This window comes from Balaenoptera physalus (assembly GCF_965194825.1).
Source record: "Balaenoptera physalus genome assembly, chromosome: 2".
Classification (NCBI taxonomy): domain Eukaryota; kingdom Metazoa; phylum Chordata; class Mammalia; order Artiodactyla; family Balaenopteridae; genus Balaenoptera; species Balaenoptera physalus.
This window is the reverse complement of record NC_138883.1, coordinates 99,798,250-99,817,121: the sequence shown is the minus strand read 5'-3', so window position 1 is coordinate 99,817,121 and position 18,872 is coordinate 99,798,250. Positions and strand designations below refer to the sequence as shown.

General features: G+C 36.9%; 1 protein-coding gene and 1 long non-coding RNA gene across 2 annotated transcripts in view; one reads left to right on the top strand and one right to left on the bottom strand.

Annotated features, from left to right (window-relative positions):
- The window catches only part of UNC13C (unc-13 homolog C), a 774,694-nt gene that overhangs the window by 391,086 nt on the left and 364,736 nt on the right, over window positions 1-18,872 (bottom strand). Inside the window, exons 7-8 of the mRNA XM_082444694.1 lie at window positions 7,823-7,901; window positions 5,569-5,640 (exon numbers count right to left, since the gene is read on the bottom strand). Of these exons, the coding sequence (XP_082300820.1) occupies window positions 5,569-5,640; window positions 7,823-7,901 (151 nt within the window). The remainder of the gene's footprint in view (window positions 1-5,568; window positions 5,641-7,822; window positions 7,902-18,872) is intronic.
- Window positions 5,569-12,986, top strand: LOC309654350. The gene is made up of 2 exons (XR_014260175.1): window positions 5,569-5,638; window positions 7,815-12,986. It is a non-coding gene; the product is annotated as an uncharacterized lncRNA (long non-coding RNA).

The following is an 18,872-nucleotide window of genomic DNA, read 5'->3' as shown; positions in this document are numbered from 1 at the left end:
GAATCCACCCATAAAATGACAAATTCTGAGATTGAATTTTAAAACTAAGCTATCTGTTTTTATGAGATATGCATAAAACACATTAAGATTTAAAGAAAGGGCTAGAAAAGTTTCTATCAAGGAAGATATTAACCTAATTACTTCAGTGAGCTGTATTAATATCACAGAATATTTTTAAGGAAAAAACATTCAAGAAATGAATAGGTTTGCTACCAAAAGTTGAAAGAAACAATTTGATTGCTACCAAAAGTTGAAAGAAACAATTTATCAGGGATATAGAAGTCCCAAAATTTATGTACTGAACAGAAAAAGCTCATATGGGATATCTACAGTGTTGATCATGTACTAAGCCATAAAGCAATCTTCAATTAAATACCAAAGACTGAAAATACAGTCCACGTCCTCTGAACATGATGCAGTAACAAAAATAAAGCCCTTATCTCTGGAAGAGTAATGAATATACTTTCTAAATAACTGATGAGTCAAAATATTAATCACTGGACAATTTATGAAATAATTCTATTTCAACAACAATAAAAGCACTATACATCAAAACTTGTATGATGCAGCTAAAACGTGCTGAGAGGAAAATGAATAGTTTAAAATGCATTTGGTAGAAAAGACAAAAAGAAAATTAGGTTATACAAGTGTGGTAAAAATATAAACAACAGCAACAAAATGATAGATACGAAATCTTTGAAATTTAGAAGGAGGAAGAAAATGAGGAAGGAATATACAAGGGATGGAAATATTCTCTTTTTAAAGCTCTGAGTGATGGATATAAGGTGTTTGTATTGTTATTTACTCCCTTCATTTATGTTGTAGGTATTATTTTGTGTGTATGCACTAGTTAATAGCAACAATAAAAATTAACAAACTACATATTCAACTTAATAAGTTAGAAAAATAGCTTCAGGGAAAATATAAAAAGTAGAAGATGAATAAGAGCAGAAATAAACGAAATATAAAACAAAGAAACAAAATATGGAGTCAACAAAACAAATGCCAGAGAATCTCTTGCAGTACCGATTCTATAAAAGAGAGAAAAAAATACAAATAAATAATAAGATGAAAACAGCACAAGCTTTTATAAATGATATAATTATATGGAACAATTTGACGGTATTAAATTTGCAAATTTAGAAAAAAGGATAACTTTCTGGAAAAAATATAAATGATTAAAATTGACTCAAGAACAAATGTTTAAATAACATGGATAGAATTGTTATACTACGTAAATTGATTTAGTAGTCATATAACCACCCTAAAAAAACAAAAACAAAAAAAGTACAAGACGGTTTTAGAGGCAAGTTTTGTCAGTCTTCAAAGGTTAGCAACACTTACTTTATGCAGGTCACCCCAGAGAAGTGGAAAAGGAAATCTTCCCTACTTATTTTATAAAATTAGTTTATTCTTGATGCCACAATTGTTCAAAGACATGGTAAATCATAGGCCATTTTACTAATGAATATAGGTGCAAAAATCTTACATAATTAGCAAACGTATGAGAAAATTGAGGCCAAGGAAATTTCAGTAACTTGCCCAAGTTCCCTCAGGTAGTAAATGGTGGACTTGGACCGACATTTTTCTCAAGCCAAGGACCATGATTTCCTTCTCTTGAAGAAGGAAAGAAGCAGGACCAATAGCAATACTACTTGTAAACAAGAGATAACCTGTACATTTGGTGTCATTGCTGATGACTCCCCTGTCAGTACTCCCTGCAATCTGCCCCTCAGTTGCAAAGGTGACAGGGAGGCACTGGGCTTAGCAGGTACTCTGGATACTTCATCCTAAGTCCCTGTCCCACTGCCCTGACTGCCACTGCTGTGCCTGGCAAGACATTTCTTTAATTCTCTCTCATTGTGAGATAAGTATTATTACATTAATTTAACGATGAGATAAACAAGTCTCAGGGAGACAAAGCATATTGATAAGAAATGAGTTCTCAAAGGCAATAAGAGGTGGAGCTGAGATTCAAATTCAGGCCATATCACTTCAATACTTGTTCACGTGGTATGGAAGGATTCCTGTTCCTGAGTGGGAGTCTGGAATCCCTGGGTGAACCGAGCCTGCAACTTCCAGATTGAACCCCAGGCACCAGACAGGTGTTCTGACCTGCTTCCTCCTTCCATGTATCTTTCTAGGTCATGCTAGGAATAGGACCCAGGTCTGATATACTGTTTATCCCCACACCTAGTTCTTGCCAGTCCCTTTTCTTTGGCCTGAATCCTGTTATTGGAAGAAGGACCTCTATCCTCCTAGACAAATCAACCCTTTATGAGAACTGACACTCCCTATAAGCCTGCCCTTAGGCCAGCCTCCTAAATGTGGACATCAACCCAGATAGAACGAACAGTGTTCTAGAATCTCTTTTAGCCTTGGTGATTTGAATTCCTCACTCTACCTGAGTTTCTCATAACCATCATCTAAGCCTGTCTTAGTCTAAATACCCCTGCCTACTAAAAGCTTCCATTATGAACTATAGCAACAGTGGGTACAAAACATAGTATCTCAGCTCCTCTCTCACTATAAGCATCATGACAGCAGGGATTTTTAAATGAGTTGTTCTCTGCCTTATTTCCATAATCTGAAACAATGCCTGCAACACAGAAGACAGTCAATTAATATTTGTTGAAATAGTGAACAGATTTACTTTGATTGTGCTACTCTTGGGTCTAAACCTAGGAAACTATCACTGAGAAAGGAAGCACAAAGCTGAGCAGTGTAGTGCCGGGCAGGTTATTGTTGTGGTATATGGATACCAGATTGTTATCCTGTCTGGTGTTATTAAACCAGATGGGAATATTTCAAAGCTGTAGTACTTAAGGGCTGATTAGACGGAGATTCTCAATCAGTCCCAGTAGCTTCTCGTGGTGACTGGGAATTGGTGATGGATGGGGCGCCTGGCAATACTTTGCCCACTGCCAACAGTGTGTCAGTGGAGGTGGTGCTGGCTGACCCACTGTCATCTTGCATCAGACTTTATAGCCCTTGCCTTCCTTGGAAGAGATGACTGAGCTTTTTACCGCACATCTCTTTAATTCAAACAGAAGGGCTACCATTTTCCACATGGCCAAGCCTTTCTTCTTCATGTAAAGGCAAATATTTCATGCTTCACATTGAGGGTGCCTGGGACTCACGGAACTGGGAAGTGGAAAGTTATTTGTTCCAGCATTTGTGTTAGTTGCCCATGTAATGACTTAATGTGACAGCTTGTCAAGAGTGACATTTAATATGCCTGCTGTACAGAAGTCATATTTCATTTGCTTTTTGAGACATGGGCCCCAGGGATACGGGCTCTATGAGTTTTAGAGGGAGCTGATGAGTTTTAGAGGGAGCTGTTCATCCACTCAACACCCACACAGAAATATCTTCTACATAGGTCTTCTGAAACTAAAGAAGCAAAATGATATGTTTAAGTAAAGGAACAGTAGATCAATAGCTAATTTAACTATGAAGTGAGGGTGTGGTCTCTGTCAGAGCCTCGGAAAATGTAGTAGCATTCCTCTAATTTCTGTCGCTTTCCTCTTCACTTTTCATAGGAATGAGTATTTGTGCGTTAAACCAAATAGCAAATTTTAAAATATAAGAAAGGAACAGTCTAGGAGTCTATCAATAAAAACCTTCCATCTTGATTATTTCCTTGATTATTTCCTCAAAAGCAAAAGACTGGATACTTTGAGATTCAGCAAGCAATATGAGGCTTTCTCATATATCAGAGAACGTTTACTTTCTCTCGTATACAAACTATAGTGAAAATATTACATGGCATCATAAACCCAGTAGATAAGAATAAGCTCCTGGGAAAGCAGACATATTTCAAAAATCCTATGGCACAATAAAAAATGTTCTGAACTTGCTGTAGCACCCAGATATTCAAAGGGACATGTACTATTGCTGATGTAGTACTTAAGGGCTGATTGGGTTGGGGAGGGCGCCTTGCTGATAGACACCTAGGAAAGGTTGGCTTTGGGTGGAAGATGACAATGACAGGAAGAAGAGAATGAAAAATATAAATATAAATAATGGTGTTTAAATGGCAAGTGCATAGAAATTTAAAGCAAGTAATAATAGTGGCCACATTTTTATTCTCTAAGAACGACAAAGTCTCTAAAATTGGGGGAGGTAGAGTACATAGTTGCAATAAAGGAGGGCACAGATAAATTGTCTTGGATAAAAGCCCCAGCAGAGGGACTTTCCTGGTGGTCCAGTGGTAAAGAATCCACCTTGCAATGCAGGGGACGCAGGTTCGATCCCTGCTCAGGGAACTAAGATCCCACATGTTGCAGGGCAACTAAGCCCGCGTGCCACAACTACAGAACCCGCACGCTCTGGAGCCTGCGTGCCACAACTAGAGAAGAGAAAACCCGAGCACCACAACTAGAGAGAAGCCCGTGCACCACAACGAAAGATCCTGCATGCCTCAACAAAGATCCCAAGTGCCTCAACTAAGACCTGACACAGCCATAAAAATTAATTAATTAATTAATTTTCTAAAAAAAAAAAAAGCCCCAGCAGAGTGGCTGTGCAGGATGCAGTTACCATGGCACAACACCCACTGCTCATTGGAATCACCTGGAAGTTTAAACAAAACAAAACAAAACAAAACAAAAAAAACCTCTTCTATCCAGGCTATACTTGAAGCCAATTAAATCAGAATCATGGGAGTGAGACTCAGACATAAGTATGTTTTAAAGCTCCCCCAGTTGATTCGAATGAACCAAATTCAAGAATCCCTGACCTACTTGTATCTTCTAATCATGCTGGTTCTTTCATTCAACAAGAATTGACAAAGCATCTGTCTTATGTCAGACAGTGTACTAAAGAATAGGGATGAAAATATTTAACAAGAACAACAAACAAGATATAGTGCTACCCTCATGGAGCCTAAAAGGAAAGGCTTATGCAAAATAATCAAACTGTAGTAACAAAAATAATAAGAACACCAGCTTGTAATTATTGTTTACTGTACCCTAGGCTGTGTAAGCGTGTTAAATATTCATCCACTCCCTTAATCTTCTGTATTATTATCATCTCACTATACACATGAAAGAACTCGGGCTCAGAGAAGTTACATAACTTGCCAGACATAACAATGCTAATTTAGTGGCACAGATGGGACTCACCCCAAGCAGCCTTCACTCTTAACCATGCTATACCATACTATACTATGGAGGTCATGATTAAATGCTAGAAAAGCTCAGTGGAAGAAACTAATAATTGAGCCAGAAGGGGAGGAGGGTGTTTGGGAAAGCCTCCAAAAGGAAACAAAACGTGAACTATGTAAAAACTCAGCAGGATTTTTAAGGTAGACAGTAACAAGCAAACTGAGTTAGGATGAAACAGCATTTGTAAAGATGGGAAGGTGCATGCATATTTGAGCAGCACAGGATAATTTGTATGACCGTGCAGCTGAGGCCCTGAGAAAGTTTGTTTAGGGTCAGACTTTCCCCATGTTCCCAATTATTCCTAGAACTTTGGAATGAACATAACAAACAAGCAGCCCAAGCAGAATGCTTTTCCCCAGACTATGATCAATGCATAGTTAGTAACTGACTCTGCACCTACCAATTCCTCATTATTTAGAGACGTCCTAATCACCATAGCCAGGGAGAGTCCAGATTTCCGGGCAGCCAGGGTCTTAAAAAAAAAAAACAAAAAAACACAGAATTATGAGGTGACTGCTATGTACCTATTACTCAGTAGAAGGTGAAACTGTAAAAGTATAGACTATCACTATTCACACTTGAGTCAATAGGGACCTACCATTTTCAGTAGTCAGCCAGTTCACCCAGAAGGTGGAATCGTAGAACATTAAAGCTGAAAAAGTCCCTTTAGATCCTCAAACCCAGGCTCTACATTTTACAGATGATAAAACTGAGGCCCAGCAAGGCAGGCTTGCAGCCCAAGGTTTCTAGGCTATCAAGAGTCTTCTAAGACATTGTTTTTCCCCAAGACGATCATAATCACATTCCTTCATAAAACATAACCATTGATACAGGGCCAGCTGATCTGTCTGATAGCCCTGAATCACAACTGGTACTAGATGATTCTTGAGTTGTCCACAGTTCCCTGAAATATGCTTCCATATCTGGCCAGAAGATTTTCTTCCAAGTGTCCATTTTATCAACTGAGAATCATCATTAGACTTGTTTTCTTCACTCAGTGTTGGTAACTTAGGTGATTTTAAATAAGAGTCACACCCTTTTAGTTTCCCCTGTAAAATAGAACCATTATGCTTCTCCCACCTGAAACATACACAATATAATATACTCGGATGGTGCTATAGAGAACTCTGGAAATCAGGAGTTCTATATGGGAATATTAAATCTTCTCTCCCATTACAAACAAAGAGAAGTCATAGTGGAATAATAGATCTGGTCAGAAATATATCTCCTTGGAGCTACAAAGCCGTTGTGCCCCGTTAGGTGCAGTACAGTCCTAAGTGAGGAGGTGACTCACTCCTTGCTTGTAAACTCCTACCATCTCCACTCCTACCATGTAAACTTATACAGGACTTAGCTCCAAAGATGATCTTCCATCTCTGACAACTGCTGTCCCTAAAATTATGTTTTTATTTTATTTTAGTCTGTATTTGGACCTGTTGTTTATGTAAATTGGTCTGTCTTTCAGAATTGAACTAGATGTTAAATTCTTGGACAACCCAAACTTATTCTAATATGTCTCTTTTTATTTCCCCATCTTGTTCTCTTTGATCCCATGAATAAGAGCATTTGAGAAGATGGCCAAATATTAATTAAATAAAATGAAAGTCACTTACCATGGCCTGAAGTGTCCAAGTGACAGATAAAACAAAATATAAATAATTAGACATATGACAGGTGAGAAAAGAGTATAATAATGTTAAATAAGCCTAACACTTAAAAATAATGTCACACTCTAATGGCAGGAATCTGAGCTAATTGTACAGACATATCATGCTTTCCAACATAAGATTTTTCCAGGCAAGATTTTGTCTTTCTTAATTTAAAACTAAAGTGATGACCTTCAGATGAAGGTTTTCATAGCAAAATTGAAAATTACTAGTATCAAGAAATTGTGCACGGTGTTGCTAAAAGGGAAACTTCAGTTTCTCTGAGGGAAAATATATTTTCATATAATAAACTATTAAGAATATGCCTCCAGAAAAACATGAAAACAATGTGAGTGATAGAAAACATTTCTTTTTCATGTTGATGGGCTATCTGTTTTTAGAATTTAATACAGACTATTATCAATTCTTTGCATCTCTAAGCAGTCCCCAGCATATTTCCTTATAGGAGAGTTTGTCATTCAGAGTTATGCTCAGGGCTAATAAAGGTTTTAATGACTTGGAAGCCATGGTTTTCTTTGGAGAGTGGAACAGCTTATTAATTTGGCTAGACTTGATCTTAATATATGAGAATAAAGAACTGATTAATATTATCTGCATGCTTCATAAAGTACTAAAATTTACTGGGTTAAGACGAAGACTGTCAAATCTAGCCTTCAACTGCAAAGTAAACTTGTGGTCATCAAAGCCCAGTTGCAGCAGCCCACTTTGCATGCTATGTGACTTCTTTCTGCTCAATTATAGGGCCATTTTAACTCAATTTGTAATTTCAACTAATATCAAAAGCTGTCAAAAGGTTAGAGTTATTTCCTCCATCTAATAGATTTTAAAGAAATAATAAACATAACACTTGCTAGCGTCCGGCTTCTTCTGTGTTTTATTCTATGATATATTTACAGGCTAGGCATTTAATGAGAAGGACAATATGACATCTAATAAAGATAAAGACAACGTATGCAGTCAAAATGAATTAAAACAGGAGTGACTCACCACATCTCGTACAATAGGCAGAGTTTTTTTCCTACGGAGATCTGGCATACTATCAATACCATAAAGTCCCCGCCCGGCTCTGAAAGAGGGGAAAAAGGAATGATTTTAATGGTTAACTGACTCTTTATAAGAAAAATTCCACTCTTTGTAGTAAAAAGGCTGTGAAAGAAGGTTAAAGGATTATCATGCTGGTTCAGACAGCAGCAAAGATCCAAGACTCAAGGACCTTGCCCAACAATGAGAGACTGACTACCACACACAGTGATCACTTGCCTTCTTGGATAGTTGCATACTTTGAAACTTTATACATGGCCTGATTTGACACATTGTTTTACTGTACCACAGAGAGGACAATTGAAATTGTTACATATATGGAACTTTGCACCTCGAGGAAGAAACAGAACCAAACCAGTTTTGGTGAAAGTTTGGTCTGTCTGCAATGGTAAAAAAAAATTACTTTTATTGTAAAAATACTATCTTTTGTGTATACTGCATCTTCACAGATTGAACTCCAAACTGGCATCTCAAGGATTTATAGACACTCTAAAATACTAGTGATTATTCCAATACCAGAATTTCCACATATCTGAATTATCTAAAGATAAATGCACAAGATTATAATAATTTGTTATACAAGGATGTTCACTGCAACTTTTTTTTTTTGTAGTAACAACAAAAGCTAGGTAACCTAAATATTCAACAACAGTATACTGATTGAATGAATTATAGTATATTATACAATGGGAAGGATGCAATTGTTAAAGTGAATACGGTAAATATATATGTGTATATATGAAAAAATACTTATAGTATGTTAAGAAAGCAAGTTTGCATATTATTGTTTCGTATGGTCCCACAGTTGTATGTGCGTTTATGTATGCACAGAAAATTTCTAGAAATATATTCACCAAATTGGTAAACCGTAGTTACCTCTGTGGAGTGAGAGAAATTGGGTGATTGAAAAAGAGAAGACTCTCCCTATGTTATAAATCTGTTAATGTCCAATGTTTTTATAATAAGCATGTGCCATCTTTGCAATTTAAACTAATTTTAAAATATATTAATATTAATGCTTATTAAAATAAGTTTAATAGGTTGAATTTGTTTTATTGCATTAAAGCTAGTCTTTTTATACAACCAAAAAGTGCTAACGTTATTGATGATAGCTACTCCTTCCACTCACTTGAACTGCAAAACCCCGGCTAATCTCTAGCTGAGAGTCAGCTTTTGCACCAGAAACACCACAATTCATACTGCTGGGTTTAGGTGGGCAGCTCTGCCATTGGAATAGGCTACAACAGCCAATAATAGGTTATCAGCATTTTACTGTCCAGTTTTCACTGACTCAGAGATTGTTTCTTCATTTCTGCTGAATTTAACAAAGGGAAACCTTTGTCTTATTGGATCTCTCTTAGTAGCCACAGTCTTAATTCAAATACTTACAGTTGTACCAATTTGGTGATCTTGGACAATTTACAAAAATGCATCATACAACTCATACAAAATATTAATAAAAGCAAAATATTAATAAAGATAAGATGGTAATAAATAGTAATAATGCCATCAACTACATGTCTGAAAATGAGGACCAAATGCAGTAATAAATGTGAAATATTAAAACCACTGCACATGGGTAAGAAGGATGTCAGTGACGAACTGAATATACTTAAGGTCACACACTTGGACTAAAAGTTACCTGTATATCATAGAACACAGGACAAGAGTAATTGTGGGCAGAGATCAAGGAAGAGGAAAGAAAGAAGAGGGGGAAGGAATAAAAGATGGGAGGGGAGACAGTGTGTGGTAGGGGGAGATGACACCTAAGTAGTCCACCACTGAACCTGTGAAAAAGGAGTTAATACAGCTTCCATCGTTTTCTAGAATAATACCAATTGACACTCTGTAGGTTAAGGGCTGTGATAGTCACAGTGACAGTCAGAGATCAAGAACTGCAATCACAAAAGAATCATTGGCAGCATCTTCTTATGAACTGCAAGAAACTGCAGAGTATATAGGAGGAGGAAAGGGCAGTGAATTTCTTTTTTCTTTGCAACACTCATCTTCAGAAAGACTACTACTCTCTCAGTGTGACGTCTTGCTTCCCTCCTATCCTATTTCCGTATTCTTGCCCTCTCCCTGCCTTGACCCTCCCACATCCCAAACATCAAATATATGGGAAAAGGATTATGTGAGTGGGTTCCTAAAAGGATTTTTCCAGTTTCATTTGTTCCAGTCTAAGGCTCTGATTCCAAGCAGTTTCTATTTTCTCTCCTCTGTGAACAGAGTAATAATGGCATAAAATGTACATCAATAAATGTCTTTCCACCACATTACATAGCAATCATACTAACTGCCTCCAAATATTTTGAAATGTTTTGAAGTTACTTTAATAACTTTTTAAAGAAACACATTCAATTGTGATAATGGTTGAGAAAATGATTTATAAACTGCCAAGTGTTATATAAATGATGTGTTTTCTTCCTATCAATAACAAATTATTTATTTTCTTTATGTTTTCCTTCTTGTGGAACTTAAATTCCCAAGCCAGCCTAGAATTTTGAGCAACCTCATATTTTCACAAATTCAGGAATCAATTGCACATATATATGTTCTTGAACCTCACACTTCACCCTTATGCTTCTCTCATCAGAACAGAGATATCCAAGAACCCAGGCCAAACTTGAACCCAAGTTAGAAGACATGGATGCAAAATTCATCTCTGTCCCCTCTGAGCTTGTCATTTACTTTCATTTAACCTATATTTTTAAATTGCAATGCAATAAAAATGTTCTCTTAACATTCACAGATAGTTCCCAAAATGTTCTTTATCAGGTTGTGCTTCCTTATAATTTTACATCTTCATCATTACTATAAGAAGTTTGTATAAACATATACTTTAATGAGCTTATCCATCAAGTAATAATAAAACTTTTATTTCAAATCTGAATCTTAAAAAACAAACAAACAAACCTGCCCTAATAGCCTCACCTCATGAATAGAGAAGTGCTTGGTGAATACTGTGAAGCTCTACACAAATATTTTTGTAATATTTACTGAGAGACTTCCTAACCAGGAGAGATCTGGGAGCGATTAGATAACAAGAAAATGGTGAAGCCTGGAAAGAACAGTAGGTAAGTAAATTATTGCCTTATAGGCAAGAGGTCAAGTTCATGGATATCCGTTAAAGAAATGAGCTAGGCTTGATGATCAGGAGGTCACAGGAATTCATCAACACAGGCAACAGCAGACAAGTAATTCTGAAGGGAAGCCTAATTCTAGGGAAGAAGCTGTCTGATTTCAACCCTTTCTGGTATTGCTGATTGGATTAAGCCATCTTTAACTGTAGCAAGCAAACTAGCTAATTCTAGCTAATATTTACGTGGCGCTTACCAGGAGCCAGAGAGAATGCTATCCATCATAGCCAGTCTTTACAAGCATTACCTCATTTTATTCTCAAAAAATCCAATAAGGTATAACTACAATTATTTCTCTCATTTTATAAATGAGGAAATGGAAGCATAGAATAGTTCAGAATCATCCCAAAGGTCATTATCTAAGTCAGAGATAGCACTGCCAAGATTTGGCTTCCCATACTCTACTGCTTATATGATTACATTATTCCACATTTACAACAATAATATGAGTTGAGGTTTCCCATTAATCCCATTTTACCTTTAAAAATTGAGCAATTTCCCTAGGCCTAGAAATATCTGGCAGAGCTTGATTTCCATTGCAGGAGTGTCTTGCCTCAAACCTCATGTTCTTAATAACTAATATATGTTTTTTTTTTGGTAGGAGGAAATCAGAGGCCTGTCCTAGTAAAGGTGCTGCTAGTATTTGAATTTAAAAAAATGTATTCTAAGGGTATTATCTTCGAATTAGAAACACTGTATTACTGTATAAGATAGTCCCAATCCTTCCCAAGTGGTTCCTCTCCAGCTATTCAAGTGTTCTCCCAAGGAAAAAGGAGACCTTTAGACTACAGGCGTTACAAATGAGATAAAAGTATCAGGAGATCTACAGAAATATCTGGAACGTCAATGATCACATATAATTGACAATGGATATAATTTTACAGGCTAAATTGAGATGTGTTCTAATCCAACATTTGTTCTATTAAAAAGTCTTCATATTTTTCATGGTTTTATTCCTTAGTTCTTTGCATAATTATACTAAAAGAAGTTTACTGAGTTTAATAACATCTGAGTATAAAAGTATATGGCTATATACCTTGACTTGGGTTCAGTTAATTATCTTGTTACAGAAAAAAACACATATCGTCTAAAAGATATATACAGTATGCTGTAATTTTTAAGAAATCTGATACACAGGTAGAAGAGGTAAAGCTGATTTTTACTAAGTACATAGTAATTATTTTTAATCCAAAATTGATTTGATAACATACGAAGTCTCTACGGATTGAAAAAGAACTCTGAGAAGGCACCAGGAGAGTACTGCATGAAAACAATTAAGCAGGTTTCCTGAAAGTATTACTTTCTGATTATGGGACAAAGATGTGCTATTTCCACATGTGGATGCTTGATGCTTAATTGGTAATATTCAGAGACTTGCTGATTTCCATTAGAAATCAGAAAATTGTTAGACTCTGTTTATATCCAAAGGAGTTGTTAAATTAATTGAAGACTACAGGCCTGAAAAAACAAATTATAGCGCTTCTGTTTATTTCTATGTTTCCAAGGCAATTATTAGGAAGGGCTATATAATTAATCTTTTTTAGCATTATGGAATATTAAGGCAATGTAAAGGTTAACAATAAATCATATTAACTCCCTCTCCTCTAATATAGCTGTACTCTCAGCCTTTTAAAAACAACTCTTTGTATTTATTTCATTACTTAATGATGATAAACATACAATGATCTATATTGCTTTTTTTGCTTAACATGATCTATTTTACATACATTTTAACACACTTTTCTTGATGATCATTATATACTTTAATTATTCCCTGCAGCATATTAGGATATGTTATTCAGGATATTTTCTTTTCATTTTTTTTTTCACCTTCTGGAAGAGATTTCCATTACTGTCAACACCGAATGAGTATTTATGTTTGTGTAATTGATGACTCACTCCTCACAGCCAATTAATCATCAATTCCTAATGATTTTTTGATTCTTTATCTCATCAAAACTAAGGCACCATCTATCATAAGATAAAGCATTATTTTATATATCATTGTGAAAAAATCAAATTAATCTCTGACACCATGCTTTCTTAGCAATTAGAATTTAAATTTTATACTTATTGAAAGGGCACTCTTTAAGTGACTTTGTCTATGGCATAGATTTCTGTCATATGTCATGTACATTTTTCTATATATGAAAAGGAAAATATAAGCAAAACAAATTGTTATTCCTTAAACTTCTCATTCAAAATTCAACCTTTCAGAATTACTTTGCAACCCAGAATTGTCACTGTCTGGGACTTTTTCCAAATTATTGCCCTTTAAGCCATCAAGAGCAACGGTTGATTGGGCATTATGGAAAACAGTGCTCCATTACTGTCTCTTGTATTCCCAGAAGCAGATAGTTCTGCTGCAGATTTCAGTGATGGTGGGCTCTCAACCTTACCAAAAGCATCAAAAGAGACAAACGAGACTCTCATCCTTCCTCCAATCATCACTGTTTTTCTAAACTGAAGCATTAAGAGATTGCAATTGTCCAGCCATACCATTAGCAATAACAATAAAATGATTACACTTTCCCAGGGCACTTTTAACTAAGTTTACAAGCGTGCAGGCTTGTAAACTCTTACAACTGCTGCTTGGCTACCAATGTTTTTAAGACACCATCGGTTATTAAGATGCATCTCCATTTGTTATAAAGTATAAAAATGTGCATTGTAGAATTGATAAAACGATTCAGCCGTCTCCCTCTTGAACTCTCCCCTTGACAGTGCCCTAGTCCAGGCTTTCCTATCTTAACTAATGTCTTAGAATTTTTGCCAGCCGATTTTTTACACTGCCAACAGAGTGATTTTTCTAGAACACAAATTTGAAGATGTGTTTTTTTTATACTGAATATGCCTTAGCGCCTACAAGCGCCTACAAAGAACAAACCCCTTTACATCCCAGTAAGGTACGATTTCTCCTCCAGTCTCATCTCTTTTGACTTCTCGCTAGACTTCCTTGCTCCAGTCATCTTGAACTCCTTGCAGATCCCCGGAGGCATCACACTGTTCCCTACTTGTCTGCTTTCACTCTGCTATTTCCTCTGCGGTACTGGCCTCCTTGCTGAGTGGCCTAAGCTAACACCTACTGACCTCTCAAATGAAACTGGAACAGAATGCTCATCCGTCCATAAGGTAGATGTCAGTCCATCCTCCCCATCTCAGCCAACTCTACTTGACTGTGACCTCAACATCAGGATGCCCAGTGGAAGGGGCTGGGGAGTGAGGGGAGGAAAAAGGGGGAGGACCATGCCTCCCGCTTTTCAGTCGCGCTTCTCAGCAGCTGTGGGTTAAAAGTAAATATTTGTTACTGAGAGAAGGATATCCTACTTTTTGGTTGAACTGGGGCAGAAAAACACTGGAGAACAGTTGTTCTAAGTCTTCTGCCATGACCCCTGTAAAACCACATTCTGTTTGTTTACATGGAAGTCCCTGCTAGAATATAGGTTTCCAAAAAATGAGAAATAAATCTTACTCTTCTCTACTCCCCTAGAGCCAACTCTGGCATGTAGCAGGGAAGACTGAAACACGGAAGGTCAAGTGACTAGGCCTTGACACTGGAGAGATGAGACATGAAGCAAGCCATGGTTTTTATTATCTCTGCTTCATTATCTCTGAAATAACACCTAAAAAGAACAAGACAGAAGCCAGAGGACCAGGGAGAAAGGTAAGGACCACACACTGAAGTGGGGTAGCAGGCAAGGACTTAGTCACTAGAACAAGGTAAGAGCCTACTTACTCCACCAGGAAATATTTTTTCACCTCTATGAACCTTGATTATCTCATATGGAAAATGCAAAATTTACCTTCACAGTGGCATTGTGGGGAGCACTGATTGAGGAGACATGTGTAAGTAGATTATGCATTATTGGTAGCAATTATTTTATTATAGACTTGTGTAAACAGGAACATCATTGAAGTTGATGTAATGTTTGCTGGCCCACTGCTGCCCTACGGCTAGTGACATTCCTCCAACTAAGGAAGAGATTAGTAACAGTCTCTGGCAGGCATGCACTTGTGGGTAGCTATCTACTTAAAGAATTAAAGAAAGAGAAGGGCAGAAAGCCAAATTTGTAATTGCATCCCATGCGGTATTCTGAGCGTTATTAACTTCCTCTTCTGACTCAGCTTTGGTCTAGACTTCTTTCCTCTGCCGGTCTCGTTTTGGTGAGTGCCTCAGCCCTGATGAGTACGCATCTTGGCTGAGCTTATTCCTTGCCTAACCCTCCTCTACAGTCCTGGTCCCAGTTATTTAACTTTATGTTGAACAAAGGTCTCATAGATGCTCCAACCAAGTCCATTTTTTCTGTTAGCTCTAATCTTGAAAAACACTGCTTTTACCCTCTCAAATAATTGTCTAAGCCCTGACTTAAAACAGAAATAAAATTCAAAGCATAAAGCTTCTCCCTAGTACTAATCATTCCAGACTCCTCTATCTTCTCTTCATTATTTCCTGGGTTCTCTGAACTGTGGCCATAGAGTAGGATATTTGTCTTTATTGAAAATCACATCTAGTCCTCTAAACTACCACTGATGATCTCTGTGGCAGGAAATACATTAGAGACCAACACGATGTCTCTCGGTAAAACTGGCACAGCCATATTTCCTTTTGCCTTGGAGTGATCACTGGTTGCTTGGGGGAGAGTGAGATGAGCCAGTCCTATGTATCTACTGGTTCCGCATTCCTAGGTTCAATCAACTGCAGATTGAAAACATTTGGAAAAACATAATCCAGAAAGTTCCCAAAAGCAAAAATTGAATTTTCTGTGTGCTGGCCACTATTTGCATAGCATTTACAACTATCTAAATAGCATTTACATTCCACTTGCTATTGTAAGCAATCTAGAGGTGATTAAAAGTATACAGGAGGACGTACATAGGTTATACACAAATACTACACCATTTTATACAAGGAACTTAAGCATCTTCAAATTTTGGTAACTGTGAGAGCCCGGGAACCAATCTCCCACAGACAGCAAGGGGTGAGTGTAATCGGCTTGAGTTTAGAGGCCATGGTTGTATAAAAAATATAGAAAATTATGTGCAGGGGACAATGCTGCTCCCATTTGCGAGGCCAAAGGGAAATGAAACTTTGTCAGGTTCAGCATATTCTTATCCTCCAACTCTTGCTCATTCTGGGCAAATGTTAATAAAATAGTCAACTGGCATGTTGAATTGCCATCATTTTTTTTTTCTTTTAACATCTTTATTGGAGTATAATTGTTTTACAATGTTGTGTTAGTTTCTGCTGTATAACAAGGTAAATCAGCTATACATATACATATATCTCCATATCCCCTCCCTCTTGCGTCTCCCTCCCACCCGCCCTATCCCACCCCTCTAGGTGGTCACAAAGCATGGAGCTGATCTCCCTCTGCTATGCGGCTGCTTCCCACTAGCTATCTATTTTACATTTAGTAGCATATGTATGTCAATGCCACTCTCTCACTTTGTCCCAGCTTACCCTTCCCCCTCCCCTTGTCCTCAAGTCCATTCTCTACGTCTGTGTCTTTATTCCTGTCCTGTCCCTAGGTTCTTCAGAACCATTTTTTTTAGATTCCACATATATGTGTTAGCATATGGTATTTGTTTTTCTCTTTCTGACTTACTTCACTCTGTATGACAGACTCTAGATCCATCCACCTCACTACAAATAACTCAATTTCGTTTCCTTTTATGGCTGAGTAATATTCCATTGTATATATGTACCACATCTTCTTTATCCATTCCTCTGTCGATGGACACTTAGGTTGCTTCCATGTCCTGGCTGTTGTAAATAGAGCTGCAATGAACATTGTGGTACATGACTCTTTTTGAATTATGGTTTTCTCAGGGTATATGCCCAGTAGTGGGATTGCTGGGTCATAGGGTAGTTCTATTTTTAGTTTTTTAAGGAACCTCCATACTGTTCCCCATAATGGCTGTATCAATTTACATTCCCACCAACAGTGCAAGAGGGTTCCCTTTTCTCCACACCCTCTCCAGCATTTATTGTTTGTAGATTTTTTGATGATTGCCATTCTGACTGGTGTGAGGTGATACCTCATTGTAGTTTTGATTTGCATTTCTCTAATGATTAGTGATGCCATCATTTTTAAATGGTTTCCTTTCTCTTTCTTGCTTTCATTCTCTTACTCTTTCTCTAGTTCATACAGCAAATTTGTATATGACTTGACTTCACTGTAGTAGGCAAGGAGCATGGTTGTTTTGCTGAGTGCCTGGAGCACAGTGGATATCAATAAATAGTTTTTAAGTATTCTTGAATATTTCCACAAACCTGTCAGCACTTTCAAGTAAAGACATCCATTTTAGGACCAATTATCTTTCCTGCAAATGATTTTGGATGTCTCCTTTTGATTGCTTGGATTTTTATACTATCACCATTTGTCCAGTTGCAGAGGCTTAAACTCCTTAATAACAGCTAATCCAAGTCGAAAAACTTAAGCAACCTAAGAAATTATATACTCTAAGTCTTGTATTTTAGGCATACAGAAACTCAGCTGCAAAAAACTTTCTTGTTCAAGACACCCAGCTTACAGCAGCTAGCTAGAAATTCCCAGGACTCCAGAACATCACTAATGCCCTTCCCTCTCCTTTGCTTCTAATATCCAAGAGGTAACAAGCCTTGTCCATTTCCATTCATCACAGTTTCTTTTCCTTCCTCACATTGTCTCTCATTTGTATCTTTCTTTATATTTGGATCACCACAATTTTTGTTGTGAATTTTATCCTATTATACCTGGAATTCTTTCTGTTGACTTTCTAGTTACTAACTTCCTTATCTGCAGTTCATCTTGAACAGAACTACCATGTCCATCTTGCTGTGAGTACGTAGCCATGAGGCTAACATGATGAAAGCAATGTTTTAAGAAGACCGGTCTGGCAGTGCTGTTCATGATGGATTAGAGGACAGATAAAGGAGACAGAGAGATGGTCTAAAAGATTGTTGAAGTAATTCTGGATTCCTTAATGAGGGTCTTGACTGAGGTGGTTTCACCACTTTCTTTTTCAACACTTCAGGCCACTTTATGAACTCTGGTAAAATTTCCAGTTCAAACTACTATAATATTTTAAAGAGTAAATGGCCTTGTTGCCAAGGAGAGCCTTTGTATTCCACTAAATTACTTTCTCCTTTCCTAGGCATTGTCCTCTTACCACTCTGTAATGCTCCTTAGTACTTTAAGCAGGCTTTTCCTTTCAAATCCTTGTTCTTTTGAAACATTGTTTCAGAAATGCTGACTACCTCATTATTCATTTTTACATTATTTTTCAAAAGCTAATGTCATTTTTAAGTTTTTAAAGACATAAAGGGGATGTAAAACATTCACCATTCTGTTAGTAAAGGGGATTGCAGGCTATATTTCTAATTATTAAAAATATTTTTCATAGCAAAACAACAAAATGGTCCTAGGTTTCAGCACACAATGAGTTGCAGAAGTGAAAACCTATAATGCAGCTGTTAAACACTCCCCTGAAAATTTCTCAGTGTTAGTCTTACCGGGACAGTGTCAGGTGTCAGGGATTAACTTCTAACAACTCAATTATTATATGTACTTTCTAGGGTTCATTTCCTTAACAGATTGTTTATCAAATAGACAATATAGCATTTTCTAAGGCTTGCAATTCCCTACACAGAAAACTTTTCTTACCCCTCCCATAACATTATCTGCACCTAGATTAAACTCATAACATCACATACTACACAAAAGAAAACAAATAAAATATGCAGCCCCCAAATTTTCTTGTGACTAAGCAATTGTTATTATTTGGAAAAAAATGTCTCTTTAATTAAAATTCTTGCCACATAGGGTCTTGATTTAGGGTGTTAGCTTTTAAACTCCTAAACTAGGCTTCTGTGG